This window comes from Nipponia nippon, unplaced genomic scaffold, assembly GCF_047370975.1.
Source record: "Nipponia nippon isolate SJK-2023a ecotype South Korea unplaced genomic scaffold, ASM4737097v1 scaffold_19, whole genome shotgun sequence".
NCBI classification, from domain to species: Eukaryota; Metazoa; Chordata; class Aves; order Pelecaniformes; family Threskiornithidae; genus Nipponia; species Nipponia nippon.
This window is the reverse complement of record NW_028262335.1, coordinates 8,223,539-8,237,912: the sequence shown is the minus strand read 5'-3', so window position 1 is coordinate 8,237,912 and position 14,374 is coordinate 8,223,539. Positions and strand designations below refer to the sequence as shown.

Here is a 14,374-nt window from a genome sequence, read left to right as displayed (position 1 = left end):
TCCAGCGGCCGCGACGCGCTCAGCCCCGACCCGCAGCCAAGCCGTGAAACGGCGGCTGGCGAGCGGAGGGTGCCCCGGTCGCCGTCGCCGTCCCCCTCCCGGGGCCGCGAAAACAAAGGGCACGGAGGGCCCGAGCGACCGGTCACCGGGCCGGGACGCGGGCAGGGCCGCCCGCAGCCTCCCCCGGCACAAGCCCGGCTTCCCCTTCCTCGCCAAAACCTCCTGCATCCCCAGCGCTCAGGTTGCCCCTCGGCAATAGTTCCTACGGTACATGCGCACGGACCGGCGGACCCGCTCGCAGATCTTTCGGGAGACGCAAAGCGCTTTCGGGGGTGCGCGGGGGGAGTTTTCCCCCACGCTTCTGCAAACGAAGCCACAGAGAAGCGATCGAAAAGTCGTCGTGCGACCCGGCCGAGCCGAGGGCTGGGGTTGCCCTCAGCTTGCATCGGCAACCAGTTTTCTTTCCTGGCATTTCTGGCTCGCTCTGGCCGCGCTGCGAGGCGAGAGGCCGGGCGGGAGCGGGGCCCCCTCCGCCGCCGGCGGGCACGGCAGCGCCCGGGGCTTGCGCCGCGCTGTTGTCGGCCCGGGAGGCAGCGTTGGAAAGGGGGGGGGGGGGGGGGGGGGGGGGGAAGGGGAAAGAAAAAAAAAGGAACGAATTTTTAACGGAGGGTGCCGGGGTGCGCTGGCGGCGGGCCGCAGGGCGTGCGGGAGGGGACGCGCTGCCACCCCCGCGGCGGGCAGCGGGCAGGGGCGGGCGGTGCCGGCTCGGAGCGGGCCCCGCCGCACGGGCTCGCTTGCAGCCCAAACCGCTGTGGAGGCGGCCCGGTTGGTGGCCAGGGCAGGGAGCCGGGGAGGCTGCGGGGACGCCGTGCCCTCTCGGAGAGCGGCCGCCCGCCCCGCCGCCTGCCGGACCCGAGTCCCCGGGGAAGGAGCGGGGCCTCCCGGGGCCGAGGCACAGCACGTCCCCGGAGCAAGGTGCGCAGCTCGGGGCCGGGACGAGCCCCGCAGCCCTCGCCGGAGCATCCCGCGGCTGCTGCCGACTTTTACGGCTTGCACCTGTTTGAGTGCGGGTCGCTTCCACGGGGACCAGCAAATTCATTGGCGTGGAGGAAGGGAGAGGGGCCGGGAAGCTTCTCGGCTCCGCCGGGGTCAGCCCGGGTGGCTGCCAGGGACCTGACAGAGGGAGCCGGCGGCCCCTGCCCGGCCGCGGTGCCCACGCAGGCGGCCCCGCACGCCGCAGCCACGCGTGGCCCGCCGCCGGCGAGGGGCTCTCCTCAGGGCAGCCCCGGAGCCGGCTGGAGGGGAGAGAGAGGCTCCCCCGGGGGCGGCCGCTTTTCCGCCGAGCCTTAATAATTTTCTCCCGCAGGGAAGGGAGCGGCCTTTGCACCACACGCGTGGCAGGGGAGCGGGACCCGCCGGGCAGGGCAGAGCCGAGGCGGGGGGCTGGCCGGGTCTGGGGGCACAGGCAAGCCGACGGTCGTGAAATCCCCCCGTTAGGAGTTTATATCATCCGCCCCGGCTCCTGTTCGCACCTCCGTCCCCGCTCCCTCGCCCCGCTAATGGACATTTCAACACAGGGACGCCGCGGCGGGGGCTCCCGGCGGGGGTGACGGGGGCTGCCCGGCATTTTCACCACAAAGCCCCGTGCTCCCAGGTATTTTATGAAGCCAGCTTTGAAAATACGCTCCAGGTGAAGCTTGGCGTGCGAGCCTCCCTGGTGGGTTTTGTTGAAAACCAGATGTGCTGCCGCCGCGTCCCCCTCCCCGGGGTCCCGGGTTCGGGGCCGGCCCCGCTGGGCGACCGGAGAGGGGGAAGGCGTTTGCGGGTTGTTATGCACAAGTCTTTTTAAGCAGTAAAGAAGATTAAAATGGTTGAGATAGTCCGGCTTGTCCGGGAGCTGCCGCACACGCGGAGTAACCCCTCTCCCTTCCCAAGGATTTTCGCACAAATTACTCATTGTTTCTGCGCAGCGTTGCGGGGAGATTAGACCAAGAATTAATATTTTAAACTACGCAAGATCCCCGTGGCATACGACGGGGCTGCTCTCCGTTAGGGTCAGCGAGCCCCGGCCAGATCAGGCAGTAAGAATGTCACAGGCTTCCCGAGAGATTTTTCCTTTTAATCTGCCACTAATAAGCGGAGGAAGCACACGCACAACCGCCACATCGTAATTAGGCTCTGCCTTAAACCCACGCAATCAAACAGCAGCTTGCCTTTCATCCCCGCCGGTGCCGAGGAATTTCAACACCTCCCGGCCGCGGTTCAAAGCCCCGCTCCCGGCGCGGCGCGGGCGCAAGGGGGCGGCTGAGGACAGCGCGGAGGGCGGCGCGGCGCCCCCCGAGCCCCCGGCCCCGCCGGGGGGAGCTCCGTTCGCCCCCCCCGGCAGCAGCGCCGCTGCCTGCCCGCCGCGGCCGGGGCCGGGCCGTGAGACAAGTAAAAATTAAATTAAAGATATCAAGGGCCGGCTGCAGCCTCCCCGCGGCGAGGAGCCGGCGGCGGCCCGCGGGGCCAGGCAGCCCGGGCCGGCGAGCCCCCGGGCCAGCGAGCCCAGCCGGGCTCCCCCCCGCCGCCGGTACCTCCCGACGGAGCGGCCGGTGCAGGGCTCAGAGGCGCTTTACGCGCAGAGAAACAGCGATGTCGGCCCGGGGAGGCGCAGCGCCCACCCAGCGGACCCCAGCAGCTCCTTCCCTGAAGAAACCGATTTGCACACTCATTGGCTTAAAACCATTTTTTTTTTTACCTAAACACCTTTGAGAAGCCCCAGAAGAAACACCACTCTGCGAAGGACAAAAATGTCCGCATTTGGTACAGAAAAAAAAATTAAGTCACCCTTACTGCTCCTCTTAGCGAGGGAACACCCGGCGGGGGGGGGAACCATTTCAAGACCTGGGCGTGCACGTTGCTGTCCTGCAGCTCACTTGCCTGGTAGTTAAGCTGCACTGAAATCGGTCTTTGCATCAAAATGCGTTTATCAGACTTTTTTTTTTTTCCTCCTTATTTCTAGAAGAAAACACTGGCTTCTCTGGCCATGAAAAAATACCGTGTAAATTGCCATTTAAGATTTTTCAAAAAACATGTTCAGCTCTAAGAATTCCTTCGAATTCGTTACACTCCGCTACGCAAGGCTACGCCTTGCTGGTCCAGGGCAAGGTAAAAATGCATGTCCCAAAATGAGAAGTCGTAAAAAGAAAAGCAACATTTACATTTGAATATCTAACTTGAACGGTATTATAATTACAATCGTAAAAAGATCGCGCACTGTTGTCTTTAAAACGCCAGCCCATGAACAGACAGTTTTCGGAGGATGTAAACACAGCAGTTTTAATCATGACGGTCTCGTGGAATGAAGGGAAATTAGGGAGTTATAGCAATTTTTTTAGACGTTTGATCAAAATATTTTTGCCCGGAGAACGCTTGCCAAATGAAAGCAAAATGGAAGTGATGGGCGCTGTAATTCGGCGAACGGGTTGGAAATGGAGGGAGCCCAAGGGGCAGAGGGTTCCCCTTCCCCGGCGGCTTTGGGCCGTCCCCTCCGGCGGGAGGTGGCACTGGGGACAGGTATGAGACCGAGTCATTTTCGACCAAACATTTTTCAACCGAAACACTGTGTTCGGAAGCCACTAAAACGATCTGTCTCGCCTTTCTTCTCGAAATTACCAGAACTGCCCGCCGCTGGAAGGCTAACGCGAGCCGCAGCAGCCGGCGAGGCGCGGAGGCCGGGCACGGCTCCTCCGGCGAGGGGAGGGAAGGGAGCGGGCAGCGGAGCAGCGCCGGCCCCGGCCCCCTCCGCCCCGCGGCCCCTCCGCGGCCAGCCCGGAGGCACAGCCGGCAGCGCGGCCACCAGCACCGGGGGCTGGCAACCCGAGGAGGGGGCTGCTTTAATTAAGTTTTTTTTTGGGGGGGGGAGGGGGGAGGTGAACGAGGCGAAACCCCTCCAAATTTCATTAGCCACCCTGCCAAAGATCAACGCCTTCCCAGCTCGTCCCTGCCTCGCAGCAGCGACCGGGGCGGTGCCCCCCCTCCCCCGATGCTCCCCCAGCCCCGACGGGGGCGATGCCGCCCCATCCCGGCGGGGGGACGGGGACGGGCGGCCCCGCTGCCCCCCGCGGGGCCGGAGGTGCGGAGCCCCCGCGGGTTACGCGCCCGCTTTGCTTGCGTTTCCTCCGCTCCCGACGGCTGCAGCGGAGCTAGCTGTATAATTATTAGCTATTAATTGAGTTCAAGACCTTTTATGGCTATGGGAAATGAGGAGTCCGACCACTAATCCCAAGAAGGGTCTGCGCGCAGCCAAGAGCTATGAAAAAGCCATCCAGGGCTGGCTGGGCCCGGCCTGACACAATGCCCCTGGGGGCGGGGAAAGCATTAACGAAAAAAATTCATTAGGTGAAAATTATAGAAACTTTAAACCGATGGATTTATTTACGAGACCCCTTCGGGGGCTGCAGCTCGGGAGCGGGGGCAGAAGGGGGCAGAGGTGCGAGAGCCCCGCGGCGGTGCCGCCCGGGGGGACGCGGGGCTGCCCCGGCTCCGCCGCCCGCCCCGTCCCGTCCCATCCCGCGGCCCCCGGCGGGGCAGGAGCGGCGGCCGGCGCCGCAGCGGGCCTGCTCGGGCTCCGGCTTCCCCCGGTCCCCACCGGGCTCCCTCCTGCCGATTCAGTTTCCATATAGCCTTATCTTTACACGCTTCCACCTTCCAATTAAACTTCCCCAAATTGCCAAAAGCCTTATTTGCATGCAAGGGACTCCCTTCAAAGATGCTAACTTATTGTCTCCTCTCAGAACTTAACATTTCTCTCTTCAGTTCCCACTTGAAAGAAGTTTTAGAACAGTATTCAAAGACTGTCCAAACGAACAAAACCTTCCCCTTCTCTAGGGAGAGAAATCCGGTGTATTCAATAAGAGGGCATATTCTCAGAAGTTTGCAGATTTGGTTTTAAAGGCTGTATTGTTCGTGCCTTTTTCCTGAAACTTTGTTTTTTTTCAGAGAACGGCTCACATGCCTGCAAAGGATTATTAAAATAAAACATCATAGAGCTTTATTTTTTCCTCCCCCCCTTTTTCACTGTTTAGAATTACTTTTCTGGAAGAGGTTTCTAAGCATACCCCCCTTGCCCCCCAAGTCATAATTAAGAACACTTTTTTTTTTCCTAGCAAACAGGAAAAGTAAAGAATCAACCCCCTTTCCAAATGCTCCTTTAAACACTAACAGAGTTCTGCACTTCGGAAATACTTATCTGTTACAAATACACCTGAAAATATTCCTGGTGCTGAATAGATGTTGTTCATCTACAGCAGAACGAATTAAAGCAGTGAGACTTTCCTACTGGGCAAAGCCCGAAGCATCTCTGCAGGCATAAAAATAAATGCAGGCTACAATTCTTACTGGGTTTTCAAAAGCTGTTTAAAAGGTGACAGGATCTCTGCTTTCAAACCCCCCATCCCCACGTTTTTCTTTTTAAGATTAAAAGAAGATGATCCAATGAGCTGAGGATGCAGAACTCCTTTTGGGAATGCGATAAACTGCAAAAAGCCGGTGGCAACCCATTTATGATTAACTCCTTTTTATAAAGGTGCATAATGGAAGCAAACAGGGACCCGACGGGACACGGCCATATTTTATTCATTTAATACAAAGCAGCTTTAAAAAAACCCACCTTTAAAAAAAACGCAGTTCAGAGCATAACTCAAAGGCTGGGGGGAGGAAAAAAAAAAAAGCAACTTATGGGGTGTGATGTGATTTTGCCGTGATCTGTCGCTCGCCAGCGCGGGTGCGCAACGCGCCGAGGATGCGAGGGAAACGCGCACGGCGGGGGGGGGCCCCGGCTGCCCCTCTGTGGGGGGACCCCCCAGCCCCGGGCACCCCCTGCCCAGCCCCGGGCAGGGCCCCCCAGCACAGGCGGGTTTCCACCCCCAGGACCCTGGCTGCCCCAGCCGAGCGCTGGCAGGACCAGGGCTTTTCCCGCTAACCTTAAAAGCACAATAAACGCTCCCACGAAATCACAGAAGTGTGCACAGAGACCTCCCGTCCTCGGGTTTGCAGATCAGAGATGGGAAAGCATTTAACAGCACCCTTTAAGTGACTGGTGTCGCCTCCATATATCCCAGTCCAAGGGAAAGCCATCAGTACCAGAAATAATTTTTTTTTTTAACCGTAGGGAACCAAGAGTTCATTTAGATTTACAAATTAATGAAGACTTACTGTAGAAAGTAACTGTAAGAACATGTGTTAAAACGCAACAGAAAGAATTTCATCGATTTCCATGAGAGGTGGATTGGATCCAGGAAGAATGAGTCAACTTCATTCCTTGAGTGGAACTCACCGAGCTGAAGAGAATTACACCAGGCATAAATTTGGATCATCTCATTCCCCCCCCCCCCCCCCCCCATTTCATCTACTGCTGTCCAGCTAATTCCCTCTTCAGCCTTGGTACGGGTTAGAGCTAGATGGGGATTTTAAAAACACACTTCTCATCACTGGAAAATAATGATTTGACAAGTATTTTTTCCCCCCAATATGACAGTTACAAGTAATGACTCAGCCGAGCAGAGTCACACACGAGACAAGACGGTGTGGTGCAGGGAAGAACAGCTTAGCAGTGAGGGAGCAGGGAGGAAGCAATAGAAGATCTACATATCGCAGAAACGCCTGCGTTCCTGGCTGTTTGTCCTGCTGCTAATTCTTGTTTCTCCTTTACCCACATAGTTATGTTAAACTTTGCAAGGTTTTGGTTTAATTTCCATGGAGGAGACGAACACTCTTGAAGCCACTGAACATTTCCTAACCAGGTCTATTCTTACACTAGAGGGATGCTATTCATTTCAGAGGAAAAAGCAGCATGTTTAAGTAACTGATAGAGAAATCTTTCTCCAATCGCACAAGCACATTCACTGCAGTAACAGTGTTCTGTTTTACAGGCAGAAAAATAAACTACTTATTACTTTAAGAGATTTGGGTTGAAAGCTCAGAACGCAGTGATGGGAGCAAGGGCCAGACGAACACTAATGCACAGCCAGAGCTCTGGTCTTTGCATTCAGAAACCCAAAGTTTCACACAGACCCTCCCGTACTTCTGTTAACGCACAAAGAGCGTCTCGAGCATCGAGAAGCAAGGTCGTTAGGCTTCTCAACCTCGCTGTCAGGTTTTTAGCCCACAAATTGGCTACATGAGAACTTGTGGCAATCCTACGGGAGTTCGGCAGTTTGGCTGTCAGAACAGCGAGGCGTAGCTAGCGATGAGCTAATTGATGAACAGTTAAAACCAAGCTCCATTTGAAAGAAGCAGTTAGAAAATGAAATGCAAATATATACAAAATAGCCAATGGTTTCTATGAATATAAGTGTCTGTCTACCTTATGACCGCTATTTTCCAGCCAGCTTGCCAACCAGTGCAGCCTTTGCACTTCTGTATCTACAATTGTACCATTTATAAGCCAGGAGCCCACCTTGCCCATACGCTTGCTCCTGCAGTGACTCATGTTCCATTGGGCTCATTCCTGCAAAGACCTGTGTTAAAACAGAGGAAAGAGCAGGACCTTTGGGGAAGGAACACTACATTTTGGAAAGCACCAGACATACTCACTATTCCCTGTCAAAAAATGAAAGCACTGATTTACATCCTGCGTAGGAAAAAGGCTTCTACAATTGGTATAGCATTAAAAGTAAAAACTAATTTGATACCTGAGTCAAACAAAAGTCTTGCTGAATAATAGTGTTTACTCAATACCTAAAAAATAGCCTTCCTAAAGGAATACACTCAGGGAAGGAAAAACTCATAAGTTACCCAGCTAAGGCATGACAGATCAACTTTAGTTTCATTTATTCATCTATTGAAGCCCCTCCAATCAAACCTCCCTGAAAAAGCTTGCCACCACTGCTTGCTGGTAGCATTTGCTGAATTCAAGCAGCAGTTAAGTACCTATCACTTCATCTCCAAGTGGTAGCTCCCAAGTAACACTGCCAGCAAAACTGCGTTCCTGTCTGACCGCTGCAGGTTCCTGGGTCCCGCAGGGGAATTTCTTCCCTACCTTCAGCAATTAAGCAGCAGCCCGAGAGCTCAGGCTGCCGCAGCGCACCACTCCCCACGCCAGCGGCGCAATTTGGGATGTGCGAGGGATGCAGGGTCAGGCCTCTCGCTTTGTAGACACCGTCTGTGTGATTTCAGCTCTAGCACTTAGCACTTAACAGCTACAAAATGTCTGTATTGTCGGAGTCCCACAGGTACAACTCCACCCAAATTATGAAGACATTCAGAACTCGATCATCTCCAGCACCGTTTGTAAGCATTAAGGTTCATATTTAGTTACTCTCTTTATATTAAGTGGGAAAATCAAAGACAAGGAGCTTTCCAGGTAATAGCTGGTCTGACAAGTTGCAACTCAGGGATCCAAAAGAGCCCTGTTCTCAGGACTAGTTCTGACTCTGCCTCATCATTTCTATACAACAAGAGGCAAAACACAAATTGCGACACTTCCCATTGAAGATAAGCAAGGTACTTCCAGCCAGAGCGCACGTTTCTGAACAACTGACCAGAGCAACCGCCTAGTAAGGCATCGCCTGCCACGATTCCCGTCCTCCTCAGCTTTATCACGTCACCTGCCCTATCAGGCATTTCGCAGGCAGCAAACCCAAAATTCTGCTGCTACCAGAAAGGCAGTTTCTTCTGAGGCCTGGTGTGGGTAGGATGTTCCAGAGGGTAAGTACTGCAAAACCAAAGACCTGAACATGGCATTTAAAGGTTCCCAAGGCAGAAAAGATCCTGGCCATTCTCATTTTTCTTGTGGTATTAAGGCCCATTGCCTTGATCCATCTACCAAGGGAGTCCCATTTCCTACTTTTCCCTAGCAGGTTGGCAGATTAAGCCTTTGAGCAAAGGCAGAGCTCTCTCACAAGATTGTCACCACTAAAAGATGAAAAAAAAAATCACATCACAAAAAGTTCCCAAAAAGGATGAAGGTTTTTTTGTACTGAAGTGGTACAGCAAGCTGCAAACTTGAATCCATTCGATCGAAAAGGACATCTCATTTTTCTCTTAGAATCTTGTTTCATTTCGTTTACTGAAGTTGCCCACTCTACTGCTGGAAAAGTAGCTTCCAGACTCCGTGATGAAAGAATATCAGAGCAAAAGGGTATTATGGTAGGATACTTATATCCTCCGTGCAATAACAAAGCTATGCAGGACACTCAAAAAGAGCTCTCAGTTTTCAGAATAAATCATCTTTTCAGTTGCCATGTAAACAGCAGCAACAAGCCAACAGAGCAGGCAAGCACATCGCACCAAAACAAATTCAGCAGCAACGCAAATATTCTGGCTCCAAGTACTGCAGACAGACTACGCTGTGATGTTACACAGGGCATTCTCAAAAATCAGAATCCCTGCAGAGAGGCTTTGCGCAACGCTGTGGTACGCTGCCGTTAGCTTGAGAAAAACGTGCGTATTCCTCAGCAGTTCGCTACGCTCTCACGACAGTGCCAATAGTACTGTTTCCCGATATACACCCGAAGACCTTCTCATATTTTCATTCCAGATTCTTTTAGTACCCTGAAACAGATACATCACAACTTGCTTGACTACCATTCAGCTGCAGTTGTGTTCCTTCAGTATAAATGAGATGGGGAAATAGTTTCATTTCTCTGAAGTATAAAGTTAAATAGAGTGAACTGAGAAGTTTCTTTAAAAATAATGGCGTGAGATCACCCATACAGTGATTTATAAACGGCTCAAATAAGAGCAGTACTTGCATTTAGCAAGTGCATCCTGAGGAACAGGAGGCTCTCAGTTTCAGCCACTTGGGTGCATTAAAAGGGGGACAGCGCTCATTCATACGGAGAACATATTTTCTACAAAATTATGACTAACAGATTTTTAACTCCACTCTTAAGCAACCCAGAATGTGAATTAGTTAAAGATCACAAAAGGCCCTGACATTTTCAAGGGAATTTGAGTCTTAATAGTTTATTTTGTCACAAAGCTCAGCTGAACAATCCATCCAGGCAGTGAAACACTTCATTCCTAAGTACATTGACCACCAAACCTGGGCTGGCAAGGCACAACATGGGTGTAAAGACTGGCTGTGAAAGAGTAAAACCCAGTGAAGTTGCAACAGGAGAAAAAGTGCCCAGTGTCCCCTGACTTCTTTTCAAACTTGTTAAGAATTGCTGCTCTTCAAGAGCAGCAAAAGCTCTGGCAACAAAGCAGGCCAGCATTTCTGCTTTGTAATCACCTCAGCCCTTAATTTTTACAGCTGGACCTGTTTATCACAGCCTAACTTCCACTAGAAAAGGAAAACCCGCCACTTTAAACAAAGCCCTTCAGAACTCTGCATCTCACCATAAATAAACCATAGAAAACAAGCTCTATGGTCTCAGTGTTGCCATTCACCTAGGCACCGCTGCTTCGCCAGGCAAACCACAGTTCAGTATTTTCCCCCCATCAAACACACATGAACTAATACTGTTTATTTTCTCATCATCCAGGTTGTTGGAAAGTCATATTTCTGACCATTTCACCATTTAGCCATTTTCTCACTGTTCATACAAGCATATATTGCACAATGAAATTCTGGATGCTTCCATATTAATAACAGCCCCACATTTATCATACATATGGTCCAGATCTGGAAAGTGCTCAGACAACTTTAGGCATAGAAACTGTCACAAACTCACAGAAGCAAGAGATGATCTATTAAAGAATAACCAAAACCCAGAATGCATCATCCAAGAACAGCACCACAGCCCGTAGAACTGCCTATCCAATGGGTAAACCTGACATTTTGGCCACTCAAGCGGCTGCATTTTAGCAAAAAAGAAAAAGATCACAATAAAAGAATTTTATTCTGGAAGGATGAGAAAAAATGTTAAACATGTTTTTATGGGAGAAACAGAGATACAGAGCTAGCCTGAAAACTGAAAGTCTCTCATGCCCTGATCTATAAATAAAACTAGTGGAGCTTTTCTTTTGTACTAAATTTAAAGGAAAGTCTTTTCCATGGAGAGTTTTCTTTAAAACAAACTATGCCCCAGAAGGACTTTAATGATGGTGTTTCCAACAAGCAGCATGAATGAATTAAACAATAAATGCAGTAAGAAAGCAGCTGTATTTTTCTTTAACAGAAGCAGATGAATGTGCGGTTCAAACATAACCGTGTTCTCGGAGAGAAAAGGCCGATTCCTGACAGTTGTCACCCAGATTGCAACAACAGTTTCCCTTCACCACGTCCTCCAGAACCTTGGCTCAGGTGCCATTTGCCCTCTAGCATCACGAAAAGCTTCCAGGTTAGCTCCAGTGACCATCAAGCAGAAATTCCAGGTTCTGTTGCATACACAGTACCGAATTATTCAGCTCTCCTCTGCACATTATCCACAGGCTACGAGGGGAAGGGGGAGGAAAGATACTCGGCTCTCCTTGCCAGCGTCAGGTCAGGTCTATCACCACCATAGAGCAATCGGAGCCTAACTGCTTGTCTTTATTCACCTTCTTCCCTTTGGAGATAAACCCCAGGGTAATTACTCGGTCTGGAAATCACCAAGGTCTCTCTTCTCCTCACAGAAAAATCTCACAACATCCTACTATGAGCCAGAAGTTTCAAAACAACCAATTCAGAGGGACACCAAAAAAGCCTCCAGCAATTCCTCCGAACACACACAAAATACCATGACCGAAGCAAGCGCAGGAGATCCAGTGGCACTGCAGGAGAGCCTGCTGCGCTTCTCCAGAACAGCGGTGTTCACCTGTTAGCCTAGCAACAGCCACTAATTATTTTCATGAGACATTTCAAATAGATACTCTCACCTTAACTTCCCGACCAAAGCCGTTACTCAGAATTGCTGAACATCCACCATGTTCCACCCCAGAAACAACAGCATTTCAACCACAGCAGTAGAGGCCCTCACAGTTATTCAGGTGTCCCACATCACTTTTTGTCTTAGCTCTTAAGTTCCACTTGCTTCCACTTCTCCTTTAATTTGCTTTCAGCCTTGAAGCTTCCTATCCTTTAAGTTTTCTAGAAAAGAAATTGGTTTTCTCCTACTTACAAGGTCTGCATCTGCTGTTTTCTTCTTTCTCTGCAGTGAAGAGATTTCTTGACACGCAGGAATTGGGCATCCACACTGATAGCACCAGAGCCCATCAAATCTGTAAGAAACGTCGCACTGTTGAAGCAAGCAGCTATTTCCTTGGAGCTGAATGGCCTCCCCCTGATCCCACTGCAGCCTCATCTCTACGGTAGCACAGTAGGGACTCAAACTCACGAGGCAGCAGAGTTTTCTTTTTACACAGTAAGAAAGCTACAAACATTGCAAAGGTTCCTGCAGGTTATTCAATCCTTTGCTGATGTGCATCATCCCCGAGCAATTTTTTCAGCATAGACTTTACTGATACATACATAACACAGATGCACAAAACAAGAACTTAAAACAGCTTGTATTTTGCTGTTGCAGCTCTGATTCTCTCTTTTTCCTATAGTGGTGAACTGGCCTTCAGTTCACTACCTCAAAATAGCTGAAGAACATACATACCTCCAAGAAGTTGTAGATCCTCCTGGCTCATGAGTCGATACAGAGAGGACTTCACACACAGCAAACCTTCTTCCGACAAAAAGCTGACTCTTCTAGGGAGGGGCTCAGAGGTGCCTATATAGAATTAATTGACTTGACGAAGGTAATCTAGTTCAGGTGAGTGGAGCCAGCTGGGCTCAATTCAGCTCATCAGGTCTTGGGCTGGGTCGCGCTGGGGTCTGTGGCATCAGGGCAGGCAGCTGGCGACAGAGAGCAGCGCCCGGAGCAGCAAGCGCCCGTGCAATCCAACTGCTCCTCTGCTTCCCAGTGAGCTGCGCCCCAAGGGCGGCAACAACCGTGGTGGCTGTTACAGCTGAGATGGCACCTTGCACGTGAAGGGAGTTTCTTCATGGATGTGTCAGTGGTTGAGAAGCATGAGATAAAATCGCTGCTGTGGATGCATTCTCCATGCACACTGGATAGATTCCTATTGCCTGTTGTAAGAAATGGAGATTTATTACATTACAAAGAGATAAAACACACATGTTGAAACAAATCAGCTCACCAAGTCTACAGACAGACAATTAATTAATTTTTGGTGGGCTGTCAATAATTCCCAGTGATATGTAAAGCTCATCTTGGGTCATTCAAGTAACAGCCCCTCGCTGCTCCCCCCCCTTCATACGCTCATGGCTACTTGGAAAAGGCAACTACGGCAGCGCTGGTGAATATGGGACAGATTTTATCTCACAGATGAGTTAACTGTTAGGCATCCCAAAGGGTCTACATTTAATACTCATTATATTTCCAATGCTTAGATTCTTTTATTTGTAGTAACGGTATGTTTCGTAAGTATAAAGACTGAACTTCCTCACACATACTGTGGAAATACGTAAAACATAACTCAATGTCAGTCTGTGGAAATACGTAAAACATAACTCAATGTCAGTCGACCTGCTGATATTTCTATTTCCAGAAGAAAGCAGGAACACTGAAAAAAAACCCCAAGTCTTTCCCAGCAAATTCTGATGTATAGGATGTGACATAATGGCGCAAAAACTTTTGGCAAAAACAGGGATTTTAAATTGCTCTGCTCTGTTTTGCTGTGGTGGGAGTTTTAATGCAGCGCACTTTGCCTAGAACTGACACAAAAGAACAGACAATCACCTCGAGTGTGTTACAGGGAAGAACAAAACAATTTCCCAGACAAAAATATATTGAGTTCACTACGCTGTTTGTAGGTTACAGTAAACAGAAGCATTTGGTGTAATGGATGCTTTCTGGCTACTAGGGAACCTTTCAAGGGCCCCCGCGCAGGAGGGGGATGGCAGTGATGAGGTGGCAGGTACCTGCTACAGAGAGGTGAAAGGGGACAGAACTTTATTTCCCGTTTTACAAAACAATTTGCCGGGCTCCACGCATTTCCCTGGGCCCGGTCAGAGCGGAGCAGGTAACAGCAGACTGCAACACGCGCACGGCAGTCCGCCCGCCTGCGGCTCCACGCGGTGGATGGGTTCAGGTCCCAGCGCTCCCCTGCACAGATGGAGTTTCTGAAGGGTTTGCTCCTTTGACAGGGACTGACCGGCCACGTGGAGGCTGTGGGCTAGAAGGGGCCAGCGTGAGGACGATGCCCTCTTGCAGTTCCCCTTAAATAAAGCAGTGTCTTTTGGGGGGTTCCAGCTGCCAGGCGCTCTCCGGGCTAGGGCAGAAGGTGTTTCTCCATCAGAACAAATGACTTTCTCAGGTGGCCACGGTGCCAGCAATGTAACTTGATTTGCTTTATTCCCCATGTGTTGGTGCGAAGAGGAGATGCTTGGGTGATGGTTTGCATTTAAAGCATCTCACCCGTGCACCTTCATCTCCGCGCAGTCCCCAGCAAACTG

The 14,374-nt window shown here is 51.0% G+C and overlaps 1 protein-coding gene across 2 annotated transcripts in view; it reads right to left on the bottom strand.

The window, feature by feature from the left end:
- The window catches only part of PRDM16 (PR/SET domain 16), a 354,915-nt gene extending 342,326 nt beyond the window's left edge, over nucleotides 1-12,589 (bottom strand). For both annotated transcript variants that reach the window (XM_087755352.1, XM_087755353.1), the window contains exons 1-2: nucleotides 12,513-12,589; nucleotides 12,030-12,129 (exon numbers count right to left, since the gene is read on the bottom strand). In XM_087755352.1, the coding sequence (XP_087611478.1) occupies nucleotides 12,030-12,099 (70 nt within the window). In that variant the 5' untranslated portion in view covers nucleotides 12,100-12,129; nucleotides 12,513-12,589. The remainder of the gene's footprint in view (nucleotides 1-12,029; nucleotides 12,130-12,512) is intronic.
- Between the last annotated feature and the right edge of the window lie 1,785 nt (nucleotides 12,590-14,374).